Genomic DNA, 22,083 nt, shown 5'->3' with positions numbered 1-22,083 from the left:
GGTTGGAAAAGGAAGCAGTATTTTAATAGCCTTCCAAATAAGCCTTCAAATATTTTTATTTGATACTACAACAAAATTTGACAAGTTTCTTAAAGGTTAGTTGCAATGCGGAACTGAAACTATATCAATGAACTTCTCATACTCTCTTATCCATTGATGCATGTTACACTTGGAATGAATGCTTTTTACCCATGCATGAGTTTTTAACAGCATGTATTGATCATTTGGAAAATACTGGTTCACCTAGATATGAAGATCTTCTAAATGGTAATGTATCTGATTATACATCAAAAAATCACATTTGTTAAGATTGCCACTGATCTCATAAAAAAACAAGTATTGTTCATGGTGGTAGATATACGTTTTCAAAAATTCTAATTTTCACTTAAAAGATCTAACTTTATCATTGGTAACAAACACTGTAAATTGTTTTTCTTGAGGTGATAGGCTTACTTTGTTCGTTTTTGAAAAAGTGTCTGTCAAATATCCAAGCCCAAAGAAACACAGTTTGTCAGTCATTATTTCAATTGGTGTTTGGTGAAAAAAGCAGTTAGCTCACAAAAAAAAGCAATGAGTTAGCTCACAACTTAGACAATCACCACACAAGTCCTCTTCCTCAAGACAACCATAGTACTTTGAAATACAAGTATTATGATACGCAAGAAGTACCTTATGCATATTTTCCATTTTGTCACAAAGAATACTAAAAATACATGCGTTCAAGTGTTGATATTTAATAATTTTTACTGCTTTGTCAAGACTTAATAAAACTGGCATTTTTTTTTTTTTATTTTTTATTTTTTATTTATTATACTTTAGGGTTTTAGGGTACATGTGCACAATGTGCAGGTTTGTTACATATGTATCCATGTGCCATGTTGATTTCCTGCACCCATTAATTCGTCATTTAGCATTAGGTGTATCTCCTAATGCTGTCCCTCCCCCCTCCCCCCACCCCACAACAGTCCCCGGAGCGTGATGTTCCCCTTCCTGTGTCCATGAGTTCTCATTGTTCAATTCCCACCTATGAGTGAGAACATGCGGTGTTTGGTTTTTTGTCCTTGCGATAGTTTACTGAGAATGATGTTTTCCAGTTTCATCCATGTCCCTACAAAGGACACGAACTCATCATTTTTTATGGCTGCATAGTATTCCATGGTGTATATGTGCCACATTTTCTTAATCCAGTCTATCGTTGTTGGACATTTGGGTTGGTTCCAACTCTTTGCTATTGTGAATAGTGAAAACTGGCATTTTTTCTTTCTTCTCTCTTTCTTTTTTCTTTCTTTCTTTTTTTTTTTTTTTTTTTTTTTTTTTTTGCTGTGAGTGTGTAAGAGTGAAGAAAATAATGATCACCAATATATTTTGGTGCCACTGCCTTGCTATCACAAACCCAACGAAAGAGTCTTGGAACCAGGGCCTGCAGACCACATTTTGAGGGTTTTGCAGACCACCTTTTGAGGACCCTTGCTTTATGTTTTCTATCTTTTCCCTCTTCTTCTTTTGATGACAGCTGCCAGCCATTTGCTCACATGGATATTTGCTACTCTCCATGCTTCCTGTGGGTGCTCCTCCACTTTTAGCTGAACCCAGTAGGTGCCCAGGTTGGGTAAATTCCAGGTGCCTGGCTCAGCAGATTGTGTTATTGGACTTTCTGCTTGAGTCCCAAAGAAATGAATTTGAGTGCCAGCTTTACCACTTAAAAGTAACTCTGATCTGTTCTGTTCAGAACAGAGGCCTCAGAAATAACATCACGCATCCATACCCAGCTGATCTTTGACAAATCTGACAAAACAAGCAATGGGGAAAGGATTCCCTATTTAATAAATGGTGTTGGGAAAACTGGCTAGCCATATGCAGAAAACTGAAACTGGACCCCTTCCTTACACCTTATACGAAAATTAACTCAAGATGGATTAAATACTTAAACATAAGACCTAAAACCATAAAAACCGTAGAAGAAAACCTAGGCAATACCATTCAGAACATAGACATGGGCAAACACTTCAGGATTAAAACACTAAAAACAATGGCAACAAAAGCCAAAATAGACAAATGGGGTCTAATTTAACTAAAGAACTTCTGCACAGTAAAAGAAACTATCATCAGAGTGAACAGGCAACCTACAGAATGGGAGAAAAGTTTTGCAATCTACCCATCTGACAAAGATCTAATATCCAGAATCTATAAGGAACTTAAACAAATTTACAAGAAAAAAACAAAAAACCCTGTCAAAAAGTGGGAGAAGGATATGAACAGACACTTCTCAAAAGAACACATTTATGTGGCCAACAAATATATATTAAAAAAGCTCATCATCACTGGTCATTAGAGAAATACAAATAAAAACCACAATGAGATATCATCTCAAGCCAGTTAGAATGGTGATCATTTAAAAGTCAGGAAACAACAGATGCTGGAGAAGATGTGGAGAAATAGAAACACTTTTACACTGTTGGTAGGAGTGCAAATTAGTTCAGCCATTGTGGAAGACAATGTGGCGATTCCTCAAGAATCTAGAACCAGAAATGCCATTTGACCCAGCAATCCCATTATTGGGTATGTACCCAAAGGATTATAAATCATTCTACTATAAAGACACATGCACACATATGTTTATTGTGACACTATTCACAATAGCAAAGACTTGGAACCAAACCAAATGCCTATCGATGATAGACTGGATAAAGAAAATGTGGCACATATACACCATGGAACACTATGCAGCCATAAAAAGGATGAGTTCATGTCCTTTGCAGGGACATGGATGATGCTGGAAACCATCATTCTCAGCAACTAACACAGGAACAGAAAACCAAACACTGCATGTTCTCACTCATAAGTGGGAGCTGAACAATGAGAACACATGGACACAGGGAGGGCCTGTTGGGGGTTCGGGGGCTAGGGGAGGGATAGCATTAAGAGAAATACCTAAAGTAGATGATGGGTTGATGGGTGCAGCAAACCACCATGGCACATGTATACCTATGTAACAAACCTACACATTCTGTACATGTATCCCAGAACTTAAAGTATAATTAAAAAAAAAAAAAAAAGTAACCTGAATGAACTACTGACCCTCTCCAGGACTCCTTATAAAATCAGAGGATGGAATCAGATGATCCCTAATCATCTTCCAGTTCTCAGATTTCATAGTCCTAATACACTACACACACACATGCACACACACACACACTCGTGTGTGCACACATGTGCACATTATGGGGCATCCTGAAAATGCCATCTTGCACCTCTCCACACAAGTCTGATTATCCCTTTGTATCTCTAGAAGTCACTATAGAGGGGCTTTGGGAATAAATAAGTATGTGAATAATTCAGATTACACCAACTGAGTTTCTTATTATGGGTCTGCAGGGAAACATATCCAAGGTTCCAGATAAAAAAATAAAATAAAATTAAGGGTTAAACAATAAACCTAATAAACAATAAACTAAATTTAATCACCTACGTGATTTATAAACAAACCAGTAACTGATTCTGTTATAGCATGACAAAGTCTAAGAAGAGTTAAAACTGTTTAAAACAAGTAAAAGCAAAATCTTTAGGCCAATAGGAATAATAATGAACAGATAAGGGTGCGCAAAACAAAGTTACTGGGCCTAAGAAGCTTCAGTATAATTTTATGTAGAGTTGTCAAAAAGGCATCTAAAATTACATTTTTTGTTCTTTTTCTATCTGTTAAACATTTACTGAAGCTTCTGAGATTATCAGAACAATTTTCCTAGCTCTATTCTATTATCAAAAATAAATGTATTTGAGCACACTAACTCTATTAAATTTACTTTTGTATTTTCAAGTCATATAATAAATGAGCTACCAATTTAGTTATTTATATTTTGAAATAAGCCTAAAAGTTTTACTTTAAAAAAAACCACTACATTTCTCTGATATATAATGCTTAAAAAGCATGAATTGATTTTATTTTGCCATTAATACATTTTTAACATAAAGAGTAAAACAAAATCGTTAAGAAAGTCAAGATAGTCTCAATTACTTTTCTGAATAAGGACAGGATACATTTTATTCAGACATTTCAGGATTTAATTAGGATTTTGGTGACATCACACATACGGAACAGAAACTGTGACCCTTTAGTAATGGATGTAAAACCATCTTACAAAGAGTGTTTTTGCAAGTTAACAGAAAGTGGGTTTGAGAGGCAAGATTTTTAAGAATATAAAAATTTCTACTCTTTCCAAGTAAGATCAAACCACAATAGTTTTCTAAAATCATAGGATTCTAAAAGTAAGTTAAATACAAAAACAAAGCAAATCCTCTTTTAGAGCTTCATGTATTTGGAAACAATAGGCAAATGCAAATCAGGAAATCATGGTTCTTCTCTAGCTATGTTGATCAAGGGACTTCAAGAGCTAATTACCTATGGGAGGAAATTCTCTCATTAAGAGCTTCAGACATTTGGTAGCATTAGGGAATCTAAAAATCAGAAAACCATGGTCCCTTGTAGCCTGTCCCAACACAATGTGTAACTCAACTAGTAAGGACAGCAGTAGTTTGTCAGTTGGGAAAATCAAGGGATGCTGCTCAGAACTCTGAGCTGCTACACCTAAAACTGAAAATAAACCATAGTAAAGTAAAAACTTACAAATATTTATCATTTGCCTTGCCATTTGCTCCAATTTGTTAACCCTTGCATCTCTCCCTCACAATTACTGCATAAAATTCCTAAAAGAGGTAAAATTGTTGAATGCCAAATATTCCTCATTAATAATTTAATGTTATTAGTATCATGGTACGGACTGGGGATACAAAGACAGATGGGCCTTGCCCTCAAGAACTCAAAGTCTCTTTATATTAGTTTTAGATTAACAATACCACATAGTGGGTTCCATTTAACAAGGACATTCTGTTCCCATAAAATTGGGAGGGATAGCAGAAAGATGTTTATAAAATATGAACAGATCTTTAATTATGAAAATAGAATGCAATTGATTTCCAGAGTATGATTTCTCAAATTTCTTCATAAGACCCTAAGGAAAATAAGTAATAATATTAAAATACTTAACATGGAAAATTGCTTATATAATACTAAAAGATCTGTTGGTAAATTTTAAACACAATTTGGACTTAATGGAGTTTGTACTTTTTAAGTTTCTGAGTAACATGCAAAGGGCGGTGTGACTATATTTAAATATAAAATTGAAATGTGTTTTCTTGTATTTCAGCCAAAAGTTTATCTTAACTGAAAAGACTTCTAGTATATGCTCAGAGAAGACAAGAGCTATAAATATATCATACCTGGACACTCATCTTCATCGTACAAAAGGAATGGTTGTCAGGAAGCCACGGTGACACAGCACAAGGCTCAATAATCACTCCATCTGACCCAAATCCTCCCACTCACCTTCCATACACAAAACTGATGATAATTTGGTAAACTAACAAAATAATAAAGGTTAAACCACTAAAAAATGTGGTTCTTGTATATAGAGCAAGGAAAACCAATGAGTAATACCCCTCATATGACCACATCAGATATCCAAATCTGCTCCCCCAGATTAACCTGCTTGCTCATGTAAAAGGTAAGAGTGTCTTATGAGGCAAAAATACATTTAAAAACCATAAAGTCTTCATCTCTATCAGTCATTAAAGAACGTTTTCCCTTTAATCTGATATGAATCCCTAGAAGATGTTTAAACTACACATAAATAATCTATTTAACTTGGGCCCCTTTAGTTTAGAGAAAGTTAAAGAAATTTAACTTGCGATAGTTTGCTGAGAATGATGGTTTCCAGCTTCATCCATGTCCCTACAAAGGACATGAACTACCAAACACTGCATGTTCTCACTCATAGGTGGGAACTGAACAATGAGAACACTTGGACACAGGAAGGGGAACATCACACACTGGGGCCTGTTGTGGGGTCGGGGGAGGGGGGAGGGATAGCATTAGGAGACATACCTAATGTAAATGACGAGTTAATGGGTGCAGCACACCAACATGGCACATGTATACATATGTAACAAACCTACACATTGTGCACATGTACCCTAGAACTTAAAAGTATAATAAAAAAAAAAGAAATTTAACTTACTTGCTTTTTAAATCAAGAGCCGAGAAAACCCAAATTATTGAATCTCTCTAATCTAAAACCACTTGAGGCCCAGACATCTCATCTTAGGTTTCCCATTATTGTCTGAAACTCACCACCTTAGCCCCCAAACTTGCCCTTGTTGTATATTTGCTAACCTGGCAACTTGCCACTATAGCTGGTCAACCAAGCTATAAAACTCCTGGCCTCTCAAATATTCCTGAAACCCAATCCACTAACAAGTTTTGAGAAGACTTACAGATTCTACCTTTGTAAAAGAATACCCCATCTCTATTTCAACTACCAACAGCAGACTCCAATCACTTTCTTGTCCTGATGCTTCCAACAGATACGTTGTTTATCGCCCTGCCTCTAATCCACTCTCCACACTACTTCCAGAGTGACCTTTCTAAAATGCAAATGTAAGCCTATCACTCCCCTGATTAGAACAGAGCTTTTAGGATAAAGTCAATACTCTCTCCCTTAGCATCTCTTCCTGATCTTGTTTCTACCTGTCCCTTGGATTAAACACACAGAATTATGTATGGGTTTCCAAAAGTGGTGCAACAGGACCATCTCCCCATGTGAAGGGGGTACCTAAGCTCTGACATGAGCCCATGAAAGCTCTCGTTCGTGTATGCTTTGTACTCACCAAAATAAATCAGGCAATACGTTAAGTTGTAAAAAAAAAAAAAAAAAAAAAAAAAAAAAAGGCTTTTTCATTTTGACTTTCAGCTGGGAGCTTCTTACTATTTTCTTCCCTCACATGCTTATCCCAGCTCCCAATTCACTGGAAATAATGGAAGCCTATTTTCCAAGGCCTGCATTTATTTTATCCACTATGGATATATCACAGAAACCACTCACTCCTCTTCTCTTTCTCTAATTACCCTCAACAGGAGTCATTCACATGTCTTTCATTCATTCAACAAACAATAAGTGCCTAGATGCCAGGAACAGAGCTAAGTTTTCTAATTCTTGTGGATCCAGAAGAGATGCATTCATATAAATCCAAACGGTGAAGTCACCCACAGTAAGAAATACATGTTGCATGGTAAACTGGTACACATATGCTAAACTTTTGCACAGAAACACAAGTTTCATGAAACAAGACTTATTCATAATATGTGCCTTGTGGTCATACTTTATATTGTATTCAGTTCAGTGCTATTTCATTTCACTGCACAGGCCTACTAAATTAATTTCACGACTAACTAATTTTCAGAATTGTCCGAAAAACACTGACCTAGAATATGTATGACAGGAACTTGTGTTTGGGAGTAATTACTGTATTTTTTTAGAGCTATAAATACCCTGGAGGGGATACAGAAAGGACAGTGAGTGAGAAAGAAGCGAAAGGAAGGCAAAAATAAATGGGGAGGGGCGAAAGAGGTAATTAGAAATAGAAAAGATATCTGGAAAAAGTCAGAGATGGGTAAGGGAAAAGAGAAAAGAAAGTAAATGTCAGGATGAAAGAGGAAGAAAGCCTATCTTGGTAATTTCTGGAGTGAGAGGAGAGGTCACATCCCAGTTTCCTTGGGCTGAGGAGCTCGAATCACTTATTATCTCCGCCTGTGGAGGGAATTAGCTGATTAATCATTGATCACTGCCTCCGAGCTGCTCTAATCCTTAAACATTTGAAGACTGTATTCCAGGTGTTTGGAAAAGATAACAGGAATTATCCATTAAGGCAGAAACACTTATTCAGCTTACTGCACAGAGACCACAGCAGTATCTACAAAGCTTCAGATGAAATCAATGGAGGTGGGAGGTCCTGGGTGTGATTTGTATGTGAAGAATGTGTTTTTGAAAATTAACATCATGAAAAGTAAATGAAGTTGAGTTAATCATGGCCATTGTGTCATGCCCATCTCATCAGAGTGAAGAAGTGCTCTAATTCTGTGTAACAGCATGCTCTGATCTGTAAAACACTTCCCCTGGTAGAAGCCCACATCGAGGGGCATTCACCCAGTCTTGAATAAATACCACTTTTTATGAGAGATTCTTAGGGGATAAATGCAGCCGTATGGTCCTAAAACTGTAAGCACACTTATTATTATTATTTTTTTTGAGATGGATTCTCGCTCTGTAGCCCAGGCTGGAGAGCAGTGTCATGATCTCGGCTTACTGGAACCTCCACCTCCTGGGTTCAAGCAATTCTCCAGCCTCAGCCTCCTGAGTAGCTGGGATTATAGGCGCCTGCCACCACGCCTGGCTAATTTTTGTATTTTTAGTAGAGATCGGGTTTCACCATACTGGTCAGGCTGGTCTCGAACCTCTAACCTCAGGTGATCCACCCACCTCAGCCTCCCAAAGTGCTGGGATTACAGGTGTGAGCCATCACGCGCCTGGCCAAGCACACTAATTTACCCTGCATTACATGTCAGCTTATCCTGCGCTGGAAGAATCCTAAAATACATGGTATTTATACAAACTGTGTATTACATTTTGAACCATTTCTTAGAGGTGATTTTTAAATGAGACATATTCCTGGAATAGGTGAACCATAGAAAAGCAAGCACTAATGATATGTGTTCATGCCTTTTTAACCTACCACTGATTGACATTTGTTGCTTAGTTAAAATCTCTTAAGAACTGGTAGGAGTGTAAAATGGGAACATGTTGGTCTTGCACGAATATAGTGAATCACTGCCTGGCCCCACAGCACCCGCCCGCCAGGCACAGCAAGTCCTGCCACTCCGGTCCTTCTCACCTGGCATTTGGTCAGAGGTGCGGTAGAGGCAGACTAAAGGGGAAAAAATGCTAACAACTTGGTGTGTTTACTTTTTCTTTTCTCTCAGAAGGCAGCAGGTGAACAACAACACAGGAGGTGCAAAGGGTTTATAAGGAAAAAACACAACAGAGAAAGAACTAAAAAGTGTTCAAGGATGCCCCCCTTGAAAACCAGTGGGACACGGAGGGAGCATTCTAGGGATGCTCATTGGGCCTCAGCCAGGCCCTGATGGTTATGGGTGTGATGGGGGATGAGAGCCAGTGCATTTCAGTAAATATTTACTGAGCACTCAATTTAAGTTACTGTTCTAGAGACACAAAGATGGGTTGCCCTCTAAAAATGTATAACCTTGTAGGATTATAATAACCCTAAATAACAGCAACACTGTTCCAGTGGTGGCTAAACAACCTCCATGCCATGTTACCAAATCAGTCAAGCAAAGTATGCTTGCCCAGGAAACTTAAGTGTGTCTACATTAGGGACAGTAAGCTAGGTACTGAGGAAAGAATAAAGGTATGTTCTCCTTAAGTACTTTTTAAAACTCAAGATCAACAGAGCAGAAATATTAGCATTTCTGAATATTTCTGAATATAGAGGTGTCTATAAATCCAGGTCATGTCAGATGCTGAAAATGAGGTCTGTTAATGCTAATAATCCAGCATTGCTACCCCAGTGATTGGAAAGCAGCTGGTAACAACGGGCATTGATAGCTTAGTGATGGAGATCATGGGCTCTGGAGCCATCCCGTGTGGGTTTAAATCCTGGTTCCTCTACTTGCTAGCTGTATGACCTTGGGCAAGTTACATAGCTTCTCTGTGCCTCAGTTTCCCCATTTGTAAAATGGATATGATAATAAGATCTACTTTATAGGGTTATTGTGAGAACTTAGAACAGGGTATGGTACACAGAACAGTGCCCATCACACAGTGTGTTCGGTCAATGTTGGCTGATGCCATTTCTCCCTGATCACCACCCCTACATTCAGGGAATGGTTATGACTCACAGGGAGGGGTCACACTCACACAAACTACAGCTTAGGGTGTCTGGGCTGACAGTTGACATTGACCAGTTTGGGGTTTAACATCCACTTCTAAGCAATGTCCTGCAAGACAGTGGTTGAAAGTGTCCAGCTGCCCATCCATGTCTCTGCACGCTCATTTCAAGAGCCCCTGTTCCACTGGCTTCTTGCCAATTATTTACTGTCAATATTTTTTACATTTGGTGTTATAAATATCTCATATTTAGGAAAGAAAAAAATGGTTTCTTCATGATTTCAAGAAAAACTAAGATTATAAACTATCCAGAGATGGGTAGATGCATATGTGTATGAACTTATGACTCTTAAATATACTAGAAAATAAAACATAGCAAGAGGAGAATTTCAAGAATCCCATATAAATGTAATTTCTCTTGGTTTGGGCATAGCTTTAGAAATCTAAAAATGAATAGTCGACATTTTAAGAACCTGGCTAGAGTTTCAATTTAAAGGACGTCCCTGTGCACACGTGCGTGAACACACACACACACACACACACACCCGCAAACCACCAAAAACATTCTTGGGCAGTTGCCATGACAACATAATGCTGAGCTACCAAGCTCTTTGTTATCTTGCTGAAGATGCTGTGTAAAAACACCCTTATGACAGATTCTTTACTAATTAAGTGGAAAAGGTTAAAGAATTCTAGATCCACGTGGTTTTCATCTGTGCTAGGACTCACAGGCAAATACTAAATATTTTAAGAAAAAGAATGCAAAAGTAGTAACTGTAAGATCAATTACAGATCAAATCAGAAATAATGTTAAGAAAACGGGGGGAAATGTTTTGTTTTTATTTTGTATGCTATGTTCATTTCATCATCTCCTCCTAAGTTGTATCATATTATTTTAATGGAATAATCACTTTGTATAATACAATTTGGTTAATAGAGTCTCTTATTTTACTAGCACATTTAAATAGTTTCCTTCCTTGGCCATATCTATTTCAATTCATTTGAGAGCCCATAGTTCCATATGCTAAATAGTTATAACAAAACAAAGTAGTCTGTAAATTAATAGGGGCTTGTATACCAAACAAAAAAAAAGAGGAAAAAAAGAAACAATAGTGTTGGGGAGAGAAAGAAGGATAAACAGCATTTTTGAAGGCTGTGATAAAATGTGGTCTGGGGTTCTTTCCACTTCTCTGATTAGCCATCTCTGTTTCCCTTGTAGGTTTTTCTGTGTCTCTGTCTCAGCCATTAGACCCAGATCCCTGCCAAGATCAGCTGCAGACTGTTCTCACTGTAGTCTCGCTTCCTAGGCAGTCTTATCCTTAACTGGTGACTTTCACTATTACTCATGAGCATTTACATCCCCAGCCCAGGTTCTCTTCTGAGTTCCAGATTGGTTGATCCAACTGCCTCCTAAACTTCTCCACTTTAATGCTACATTAAAGGCAAACCAGGTCCTCTTGCAGTGCTCCTGACTTCAGTGAATGGCAGCTTTAAATGGTCCTAACACAGACATACTCAATACCTATGTGTTGAATGAGTAGGCGAATGAATGAATCAATCAATCAAAACTGTTACACAAACCAAAAAACCCAAGGGTCATCCTTAATAACACCCTCTTGTTCCCCACTCTCTGAGTCAGGATCCAAGCTCTGTCCATTTCACCGCTTAAGATTATTTTCCAGATCCATCCCATTCTCAAAATCCTCACAGCCACTACTCTCTAAAAGGCCTTTGCTGGATTACTGTAATAGTAATTACTATGAGCCATTACTAATAGTAATTACTGTGAGCCATCAATTAAGAACCTGCAGATGTGAGATACAGAGAAGTTAGGCAATCAATACCTATTCAAATAAACAATTAATTGATCAAACTGATAAAATTGATCTAAGAAAAAGGAAGAGAACATTTACTAAATGTCAAGTGTATGCCAGACACTGATCTAGATGCCTCACATATACTACCTCACTGAATTTCCACAGTGACTCATTTTTTTTTTTTTTTGGAGATGGAGTCTCACTCTGTCACCCAAGCTGGACTGCAGTGGTGCAATCTAGGTTCACTGCAACCTCCGCCTCCCGGGTTCAAACAATTCTCCTGTCTCCACTTCCCGAGTATCTGGAATTACAGGCATGTGCCACCATGCCTGGCTAATTTTTGTATTTTAAGTGGCCACGAGGTTTCATGATGTTGGCCAGGCTGGTCTTGAACTCCTGACCTCAGGTGATCCACCCGCCTCAACTTCTCAAAGTGCTAGGATTACAGGCGTGAGCCACCATGCCCCGCCCACAGTGACCCATTTTATGGAAGCAACTCAACTGAGCATATGGCATCAGGGAGCCTCTTCTGGTCACAACCCTTTGCTTTGTTAGGTCCCAACAAGCAGGCAATAATGAGGAATATGAAGAGGATGATGATGGTGATCACAACTATTTTAGAACATATTCTAGACACTACTCTAAGCACTTTGTGTGTATTATTTCATTTGAGTCTCATCACCGTCCTACAAAGTAGGTGCTATTATTCCCTTTTGCAGATGAGGAAACTCAACAACACAGCAGTTATTTGTTCAAGGTAAAAAACTGGGAAGTAGTATGATTTGAACATAGTTCTGTTTATTTAAGATTTCACAAAACACCTGTTTAACTTACAGCAAGTTATTAGAACTGATGGGGATATATAGCTAGAAGAGACAAATCCATCCATATCCTCAAAGGTCTTGTATTAAACTTGAGCATGTCTCCAGGATCAGAGCTATTTCACCATCCCACTTCTACCCAGTGGAGGGCAGAATTCATAGTTGGAGGCCTCCAACAATGCCAAACCCACCTCCAAAGATGCATTTCAGGACCATTAGGGCTGCCAACCTCTTCCCTATCCCTCAGAGACTCAGTTTTCCTCAGGTAAGGTACCACAAGGAGATACTTTGGTGCTTATACTAATTTGGTGACAAGAGTGAATCTTTTTCTTAAAAAGTCTTTAAAGAAAGCCCTATGAGTGGCATGAATACAAAGATTTCTCTGAAGATCTAATCTAGTACTTACAGTTTTATAACTCCATCTGAGCACCTGGAACAGGGCTGCTGGCTATTCTTGTCTTGTTTATGTTGACTCTGCCCCAGCTGAACAAATCTACAAATTATGATGGATAAGAGTCAGCTAAAGAAGGGAGTACTTGCAATTAATTCAGTAGATCACACAAAATGGTGTAAGCTTTCAAATTTCAGTAGTATGCTTATTTCAGAAAAGCACCTAAGAGTACTGTATGTAACATAAGACTTTGCCTGATTTTAAAGTGGGCTTGTTAAAAGTAGGAAAAGGGATTCTACTTAAAATGTAAGTTCTAACCATGGAAAAAGAATGAAATCAAATGTGCATGCCATTGAACTTCTATTAATTTAAACATGGTGCAGAACTTGAACAGAATTGTTCCTGAAGCCAGGAAGATGATCTTGCAGAGCCTCACACATCTAAGGGTGACAAATATCTAATGCGTGGAATGCAGGAAGCATGGGGAAGCATGCAGGATGGTACCGGCAGTGAGACAAATGGCATGGAAAGGGCAGGATCAGGCTGGGGATCTACCTCCTGAAGCAGGGACACTGCTAACAGCCGGCCACAGACTAGGTTTCCTCTGGACCACAAGAATCCCCCCACCAAGTACTCTAGCCACTTCAAAGAGGAACACTTTCAACCAAGGTTGGGGAGACCCATTGATGAGCACCACGGCCATAGGACCTCTTCTGAAAGGTCTTGAACAGCACTTCTCAGACTTTAACAGCACTAAGGCACGCTTTGAGCTAAGAGCCAGAGGGGGTGGCCTGGGCCAGCTCAGTAGGCAGAGAGGATACCCAGCAGCTTTCTGGAGTGCATATCTGCTGGAAGCCTGCTTAGACTGCATGGATCTGTCTTTCCTTCAGGGATGCGGTTTTGCAGTTTTGTTCTAATTTGCCCATGGGAGGTTACAGGGCAGGATTGAAGAACTGATTTCCAGGCCATGCGCAGTGGCTCATGCCTGTAATCCCAGCACTTTGGGAGGCCGAGGTGGGCGGATCATGAGGCCAGGAGATCGAGACCATCCTGGCTAACACAGTGAAACCCCATCTCTACTAAAAATACAAAAAATTAGCTGGGCATGGTGGCACGCACCTGTAGTCCCAGATACTCAGGAGGCTGAGGCAGGAGAATTGCTTGAACCCGGGAGGCGGAGGTTGCAGTGAGCCAAGATCACGCCACTGCACTCCAGCCTGGGTGACAGAGCAAGACTGTCTCAAAAAAAAAAAAAAAAGACTGAAACCAAAAGAACTGATTTCCTTTCCATTTTTTTAACTACTTAAGAATACTTTCTTTGAAGACTATGGAAAAGTTTACCATTTGTTTTTCATTAGCTTTTTTAAAGGTCAAGAAAGTGTTACAGAAACTACCAATTATTGTATCATTACAGTGCTGAAGAAAAACTTTCAAACAGCTTACTTTTATTCAACTTTTATCTTCAGCAAGCAAAAAATGTTGATCCATTTTTTGGGAAGAATGCCACATAGTACTGATTATTTGTACAGAACTTTAAACTTCTTAAATCAGGTGTACAATCACTGCCAGAGTTTTCTAAAAACTGGCAAGTGTATGAAGCTTTGAGGAAGTAAGTAGAAAGCTTTCAGGTCTGGTAAAATAGCAAACCAAAGACACTAGAAAAGGTGAGGGAAAAGGAAGACATAGACAGTGGGGCTCAGTAATTAGAATAAAACTACAAAACCAAGAAATCCTTAGGAGTCCAAAGGTGGGCAAGGCCTAATGTAGGAAAAACAGGCAGAAGAATGGGAAGCTGGAAGACAGGCTGCGGAAACCACTTCTAGCTGTGTGGCTTCCCTTCTCCACAGTGTTCTGTGATAGGCCAGGTGGGAGCTGTTACATGCAAGCCAGGCTAGGTCACTGTCTAGCATGTCACAAACATAGCCAGCCACCTGAGTGCAGAAATGGGGTGGCAGGGGCACCTGCCAATTCAGTGCAGAACTACCTGGGCTCTAGCCCTGCCTGGAAACTCTCCCCTTTGGATCAGAGGAGGCACTAAGGAAGCTCCAGAGCCTAGCTGAGCCAAAAGTGGGTGCCAATCAGTCCCTGAACATCCCTTGGTCACCCTCTGGCACAGTTATCCCACAGATACTGATGGAGAGAGGATTCCTCTGCCTACTGCAATGCCCATGGCAGATGGAGAGGGGAGATGTTCCAGGGCAGGCAAGGCAGTAAGGGCAGGGTGCCCACAGGTAGGGGTACTCACAGGGAAAGAATGGTCAGCCCCCTGTTTCTCCCCTTCCCCCAAGGTCTGCATCATAAGCAGAGGCAGCTGATTATGATCAAGAGAACAAAAATGAGGGAACAGCCTAAAATCCCACGGTACCCAGAAACACAGGATATAACTCCTGGATAAGGCACTAAATGGCTCTACTTGCTGCACTGTTAGCCTATAAAAAGGGATAATATCTTTTTAATCTACTACAGAATTGTCTAAAGAACAAACAAAACAGTGTAAAGTGTTATACAATGAAAGGAGGTATTATCTTCAGAATATCAAACACAGAATTTTATTCTAGGACATGGGTTCCTCCCTCCCCTGAAGTAACCCCTTCAATCCTTGGCACATACACTCAATCCCTCTGCAATAAACAAAGTCATATTACTCAGTCAGTAACTTCAGATAATTCATTCTTCAGGCCACATGGTTTGCAAAGGCCCACTTCAACTACTACAGAGTTTGGCTACAGAGTTCTGACAGCCATGATGAATAAGTACTGTGTGTTTGTGTGTCAGAGTGAGGAGGGTGTGGCTGTGCTCTGATGACTAAATTGGCTTCCAGTCAATGACTCATATTCAAAAGAGTGCAAGTTACAGGAGCTGCTTTGGCAGTCAGCAAATGCTGTGCATTTTGTATTTTATAAATTATAGAGTAGTTTTTATTAATTGAAACGAAAAGCTGACAGTATCTAATTCAATGGATTCTGTAAATGAAATGCCCTCATTTAAAAATAACTGAAGATCAGTGCTCATTTTATATTATACAATTTACATTTTACACACACATTTACAAATTTGTATAAGTGGAATTGTATTCATATGCAATAACCAAGTCTTCTAAATCCATGTATTAAGCTGAGGAGGTGTTTGCAATGTTCTCATCAGGTTCGTGGGAATTTCTGAGTGAAGGATTCTTTTGAGAATCTGCTAACTCTATCTTCTCAAAAGGACACACATACACACGAAATTATGCACATGATTTCAGGGAATGCCTTATGGGTATCCCTTCCTTTCAGCTAGATTTGCCTAATAAAGGCCTATAACATTGTGAATTAGCACCCTATTATTACTGTTTTCTTTTTCCTCCTCAGTCACCACTCCTACCAGCATCTAGGACCTAAAGTGATGCAAGGTCCTCATTTGTCAATATCCCAAATTTATTTTGTGAGAAGGGACTTTGATCTTGAGGATTTAGAAATGCAGGAATGTACTGGTACTTTGGTTTGTAGTTTACATATGAGCAGTGCAGATACCTGCATGCATCATAAATTTTTATCATTGAGGGGCAGAGTCTCAGGCATTTAGCACTTTAACTCCATATATAAATCAATGTTTCAGAATTTGACCGCCTCAATGCTGAAACTGCATTTTAAGTGGAATTCATTTTCTTCTGTATTGTTTACTATTTTCATTTCTTAAAAGTTATACCAGGCTGGGCGCAGTGGCTCACGCCTGTAATCTTAGCACTTTGGGAGGCTGAGGTGGGCGGATTTCCTGAGCTCAGGAGTTTGAGGCTAGCCTGGGCAATACAGTGAAACCTCGTCTCTACTAGAATACAAAAAATTAGCTGGCCATAGTGGCGTGCACCTGTAATCCCAGCTACTCAGGAGCCGAGATCATACCACTGCACTCCAGCCTGGGCAACAGAGCAAGACTCTGTCTTCAAAAAAAAAGAAAAAGGTATAGTAGTTAGAAGTTACTGTAATTATAAATATTCATTTTTCTTTAATATCTACATGAAAGTATCTCACCTTGAATAAATGGAGAAATCTTCTTCTGAGAGGCCATCTGAGAGATTAATTCCATATAACTCCTTCATGGGTTGGACCACATTCTGGGGTTTAAAAAAAAAAGAAGAACCAGGAAGAATTTTTAGACATATAGCATATCAATAATTTCCAAAAGAAAATGAAACTGAATTTTTCCACAAAAGCAATCACAATGTTTCTTTAACCTGTTCATTAAACTTCTTAGTTGATGGTTTTAAAAACATTTGATTTCCATTTCTGCTAAAAATAGTTTATTCTAGGATTTAAAAAAGCTGTTAAATAATTACTAGCTGTTTTTGTATAATGCAGGAGTTGGCAACCTTATCCTGTAAAAGGCCAGATAGCAAATATTTTAAACTTTTTTGGGTTATGCTGTCTCTGTTGCAAATACTCAGCTCTGTTGTTATAGTGCAAAAGTAGTCACATAAATGAGTAAACAAACAGGCATGGCTGGATTCCAGTGTAATTTTATTTATGAAAAAAAGGCATCAGGCTGGATTTGGCCAATACGTCATAGTTTGCCAACTTCTGGAACATGGATTCAGCTCTTGTATTAACACATTTTTACTTGCCTTATCTACTTCTAAATGAGTTTTGGATATTTCTAGAAATCAAATTTCCCCAAAGCTAGAGTTGGTCCTTTTGTTGCTTATTTCTATTTGTTTCCCCCAATCTATCAGTAATATTGAATTGAACAGGATGAATTTCCCATTGCGGCCATTCAAAGATTGTGAAGGCCACGTCTAAATCCTGCGATCCAACAATGTGCCCAGCAAGAGAATAAATGGACCTCAAGCGGATGGGCTGATCAAAGAGGGCCAGTATTCACTTAAAAATTCTGAAAGGATCAGAAATTCACCATTACACATGCGAGCAAAAACACCAATTTTATTTTGGAATGAAATAAAATCATGTATATGCTAAATGTATTCATCTTATGCAGTGCCTCAAACACAACAGTGAGATAATGTGACATTTTCTTGCTCTCAGCCTTTTAACTGAAAGTGGAGTTGTAAAGATCATTTTCCAGGGCTTCAGGCTGGATCCCACAGGCTTCCCTCCTCCGCACCTCAGTCACTTTGGCACTGTCTCCTGCGTCGGTCATCTTCACAGGAGTGGAGCGCTGAGACACAGAGCCCTCTTCTTCCCGATCAGTCCCAGAGTCATCCTCAGAGCTGCTGGACACAGCCTCCTCGCTGGGGGGCGGCGGGGCGCTGGCTGCCGTTTTCCGCTGTAATACAGCTTCTTCTCTATTGCTTTTGTTTCTTTTAAAAGAATAATATGGAAGTGAAGCATCTTTAAACTAACCCTCAACACCCACTGTCTATCACTCTGTCCCAAAGCCTTAGGCCTAGTGAAGCATAAGAAAATGACTGTGACACTAGTTTCTGGATTCAGGTTGTGCTACAGGGAAAAGGTTCATGTTTCTCCATGTCCATGCACTGACCTTATATGAATATAAGCCCTGTTATAAATTCAAAAAATAAATGAAAATTACTTGCAGAGCGTGAAAAAATCTTCTCACCACGTGGTTACCATACCTTCCTTTGGTAACCGATATCAATATTCTCAAAACTTATGGTACAATTATAGAAGACCGTATGTTTGGGATATTATTAAAATTAGCTGTAACTCATAAAAGGCCCAAGAAAAAGTGGGTAGCCAAACCTATGTATATTTCTCTCCCTCCTATAAATTTTTTATCAATCATAGTGTATCCAAATAATGAACAACTGATGAACATAAACTACATTTTAAATTTTATTGTGTTATTAGTAAACAAGTATATTTGCTGAACATTCCCTTTAATAGTAGGGAATAGAAGGGGGGAAAACCCTACACTTATAAAAGTATTTACTTTCATTTTAGTGCCAAATTGGAAGAGTAGTAAGAATGCTGTTTTTTAAATTCAGAAAACCATTTATAGTAATACTTTTTGCTTTATGAAAAATGTTTAATATTTCACTCTTTAAAAAATTCTCTAGAAGGAGCTAAAAATACCATAATATTTTGAAATGTTCTAGGAAAGGAAAATGCAATTTTATGTGACCATGGGTTAGATATTGCAGAAAACAAGCAGTCTCTGACCTTTTGCAACTAAAAATTAAAGTTGGTAACGTTTCTGTGACACACACTAATATAGCTGGTCGTTTACTTATTTGTCCTGGGAATTCCCTGAATTCCAAACTCCTGAAGACCTTCCTTCTTTTAAATTCCTCATAGCATCTGGTCAGGGCTTAACATGAGCTATTTAAAGGCTACATATAAAAGCCACAGAAATAGTGTTTCTGGAAAATATCAATATATGCCCCATTGGATAAATCACATATAGCTAGAACACAATTAAGATTCCATATAATCAGGACTCTGTATCTGCAGTCTGGCTGGGGTATGTGGCCAGAGTCTAGAAGAAATCTGTCACTGAGACTAGGGAGGTCAGTGGAAGGGAAAGAGGTTCTCATGCCAGGAAACAACACATTTCGCTCCAGTCTCTTAAGCATGAAGATGCAAACACAATATATCTTCTTCTTTACTGGACTAAATAAAATAATAGTCTCTCCCCAAATAATGTTATAGCAATACACAGAAAAATATATTAAGTTCTGTATGAGGGTATATTTGCTTTTATGTTACTGAGGATGCCAACAAAATAAATATAATAAATACAAATTTTTACTTAACTATTTCATGTTGGGAAACAGAGAATGCTGAGTTATTTATAAGATATCGTATCTGTCACCTGCCTTTATGTCATCTGTTATATTCCCAATTTAAAACAATAAAATGCACTGTATTGCTGAAACTCCCATAAATTCTACTTTCAGTATTGAACACCTTAGTGATCCCAGTGCTATTAATAAACTATATATGACCTGAAGTTATTAGTTTTTGGTGGAAATCATATTGCAAGTACTATTCTTTTACACAAATCTTTAAAGTTTCATTCTATACACAAATCTTACCCCAATACTGATTTTCCAGTTTCATCTGGTTTACGCACAGTAAATGGACTTGGATCAATTCCAACAGTCTTAGGCATAAAGTCACTAAAGAAAGGTAAAAACACAATTACATATGAATTACTGTCCATCCAGATGATATTGGCTTCCATCTCAGTTCACACTCTTACAATATTCCTTCTTAACTCTAGGAGTTACATATTATATATTCTGAGCCAACTGCTCAGGGACATAAAACCATAAATTAACAGCACTAGGTAATTTCAATGTTATCAGTCTTAATTGTGAATTCTCTATGATCATGAGGCCCAGTAGTTTTAAATTTAAATATCATCTACTATAACAGTGTTGACATCTGAACTTCTGCTAAGATGTATACCACCTGGTTAATCTGGTTATATCTCATGATTAGTTCTCAGGTAAAATTTAAATTCCTAAAGGCCAATGACAAAACACTAAGCTGTTCAGTTTCATGGACAACATTTTTAAGCTATACTACCTACGGAGGTAGACATAATGATCAAAAACACAGTGGTATGAACTGAAATATCAACATCTACCTCATTAGGCTGAGGTTAATTCATTAAAACACTGCCGGAACACTTTAAATAGAAACTCTTTTAATTTACCACTTATTGAGATAAGCTAAAGCTTCCACATTATGCAAAGGCCACCTCATCATTACTGCTGAAGCCAGACCAGATTCCACAGTAGATACCAAAAACACAACAGTTCCAGGATTTCTGATGGATAAGACTCCTGGCTTCTGGCAAGGACACTGCTCCAAGTGTGTGACTGAATATCACATTATTTGAAGAAAAAGAAAGTAATCTTGATTCTGGCCTAAAATAGCTATTTTAACAGTTTGAAAATGTTTCAAAGATGTAACTGGCTTAATTTCTTTTCTTTTTGAACATATACAACTGATCCTTTTGATTTGCAGATTCCATGTTTGTGAGACTGCTTACTCACTAATGTGTATCTGTAACTCCCAAATCAATCCTCATGGTACTTTCACAGTCACTGCAGACATGTGCATGTACAGAGTGGTGAAAACTTTGAATCCCCCAACGCTTATGTTCTTAGCTGAGGCTGAATAAGGGGTACTCTGCTTCTTAATTTCTGCTCTTGTATCATAAATGAGTGTCTTTTTCACAGTCTATTTGACACCATGTTTTCATATTTTTGGTGCCTTTTTTGGTGATCTTGCTATTTAAGATGGTCCCCACACATAGGGCTGAAGCTGTTTAGTGTTTCTAAGCACAAGAAAGCTTGGATGCACCTGACAGAGAAAACACGTGTGTTAGATAAGCTTCATTCGGACGTTAGTTATAGTGCTGTTGGCCGTGAGCGTTATGTTAATAAATCAACAATATACAGATGCCCTTCAACTTAGAATGGGGGTTACATCCTGACAAACCTATAGTAACCTGAATATGTATTTAGTACACCTAACCTACTGTACATCATAGCTTTGTGTAGCCTACCTTAAAAGTGCTCAGAACATTTACATTAGCTTATGGTTGTGCAAAGTCATCTAACACAAAGCCTGTTTTATAGTAAAGTTATTATAAAGAATTTTGAATCAAAATTCAAAATTCAAAGCACAGTTTATACCTAATGCATGTAACTTTTGTACCATCGTAAAGCTGAAAAATCGTAAGTTGAATCATTGTAAGGCAAGGACTGACTGTATATTAACTACGTTTCTGTCTTTAAACAAAAACACACACAAAACTAGGTTATGTATTGATTGGCTGACAAATACGACGTGATCAGAGGCTCTCAGGAACCTAATCCTGTATTTCCCGTAGTAGCAATGGTCCAGTATTTACTAATTCAGTGTTTGCAGTGACTTTATAGAACATAGCTACCACAAACACAATTAACTACAGTAAGTCCTCACTTAATGTCATTGACAGGATCTTGGAAACTGTGACTTCAAGTGAAACAACGTACAGCAGGTCTTTAAATAATGTTTTTTCCAACATCATTTCATTTAAAGTCAGTTTCCAAGAAGCTATCAAAGATGTGAAGTGAGGGTTTATATGTATATAAACACATATACCTAATGTCATTTATCTTTTGCTGAGTTGAAAACTTCTATAAATGACAAAGGTCTCATAGTTAAAACTGCTAAACCTTAACAAATTTACTTGAAAAATCAAGCAAGTAAGAATTTCAAACTGTTCCTATCTGAAACTGAAACAAAATGTAGAGTGATTTCTAGGAAACAAACCACAGAATATGTTTCTATGTACCACATAAA

General features: G+C 38.3%; 1 protein-coding gene across 4 annotated transcripts in view; it reads right to left on the bottom strand.

Annotated features, from left to right (window-relative positions):
• Window positions 1–22,083, bottom strand: part of FIG4 (FIG4 phosphoinositide 5-phosphatase) — a 131,181-nt gene that overhangs the window by 16,199 nt on the left and 92,899 nt on the right. For 2 of the 4 annotated variants that reach the window (XM_055261116.2, XM_063631010.1), the window contains 4 exons: window positions 19,818–19,901; window positions 17,924–18,119; window positions 16,837–16,919; window positions 12,842–12,928 (listed from right to left, as the gene is read on the bottom strand). In XM_055261116.2, coding sequence (XP_055117091.1) covers window positions 12,842–12,928; window positions 16,837–16,919; window positions 17,924–18,119; window positions 19,818–19,901 — 450 coding nt within the window. The remainder of the gene's footprint in view (window positions 1–12,841; window positions 12,929–16,836; window positions 16,920–17,923; window positions 18,120–19,817; window positions 19,902–22,083) is intronic. The other 2 variants (XM_063631009.1, XM_063631011.1) reach the window with 1 other exon arrangement.

Source organism: Symphalangus syndactylus, chromosome 2 (assembly GCF_028878055.3).
Source record: "Symphalangus syndactylus isolate Jambi chromosome 2, NHGRI_mSymSyn1-v2.1_pri, whole genome shotgun sequence".
Taxonomy (NCBI): Eukaryota; Metazoa; Chordata; class Mammalia; order Primates; family Hylobatidae; genus Symphalangus; species Symphalangus syndactylus.
Note: the sequence above shows the minus strand (reverse complement) of the source record. Positions and strands in the feature narration are given on the sequence as shown.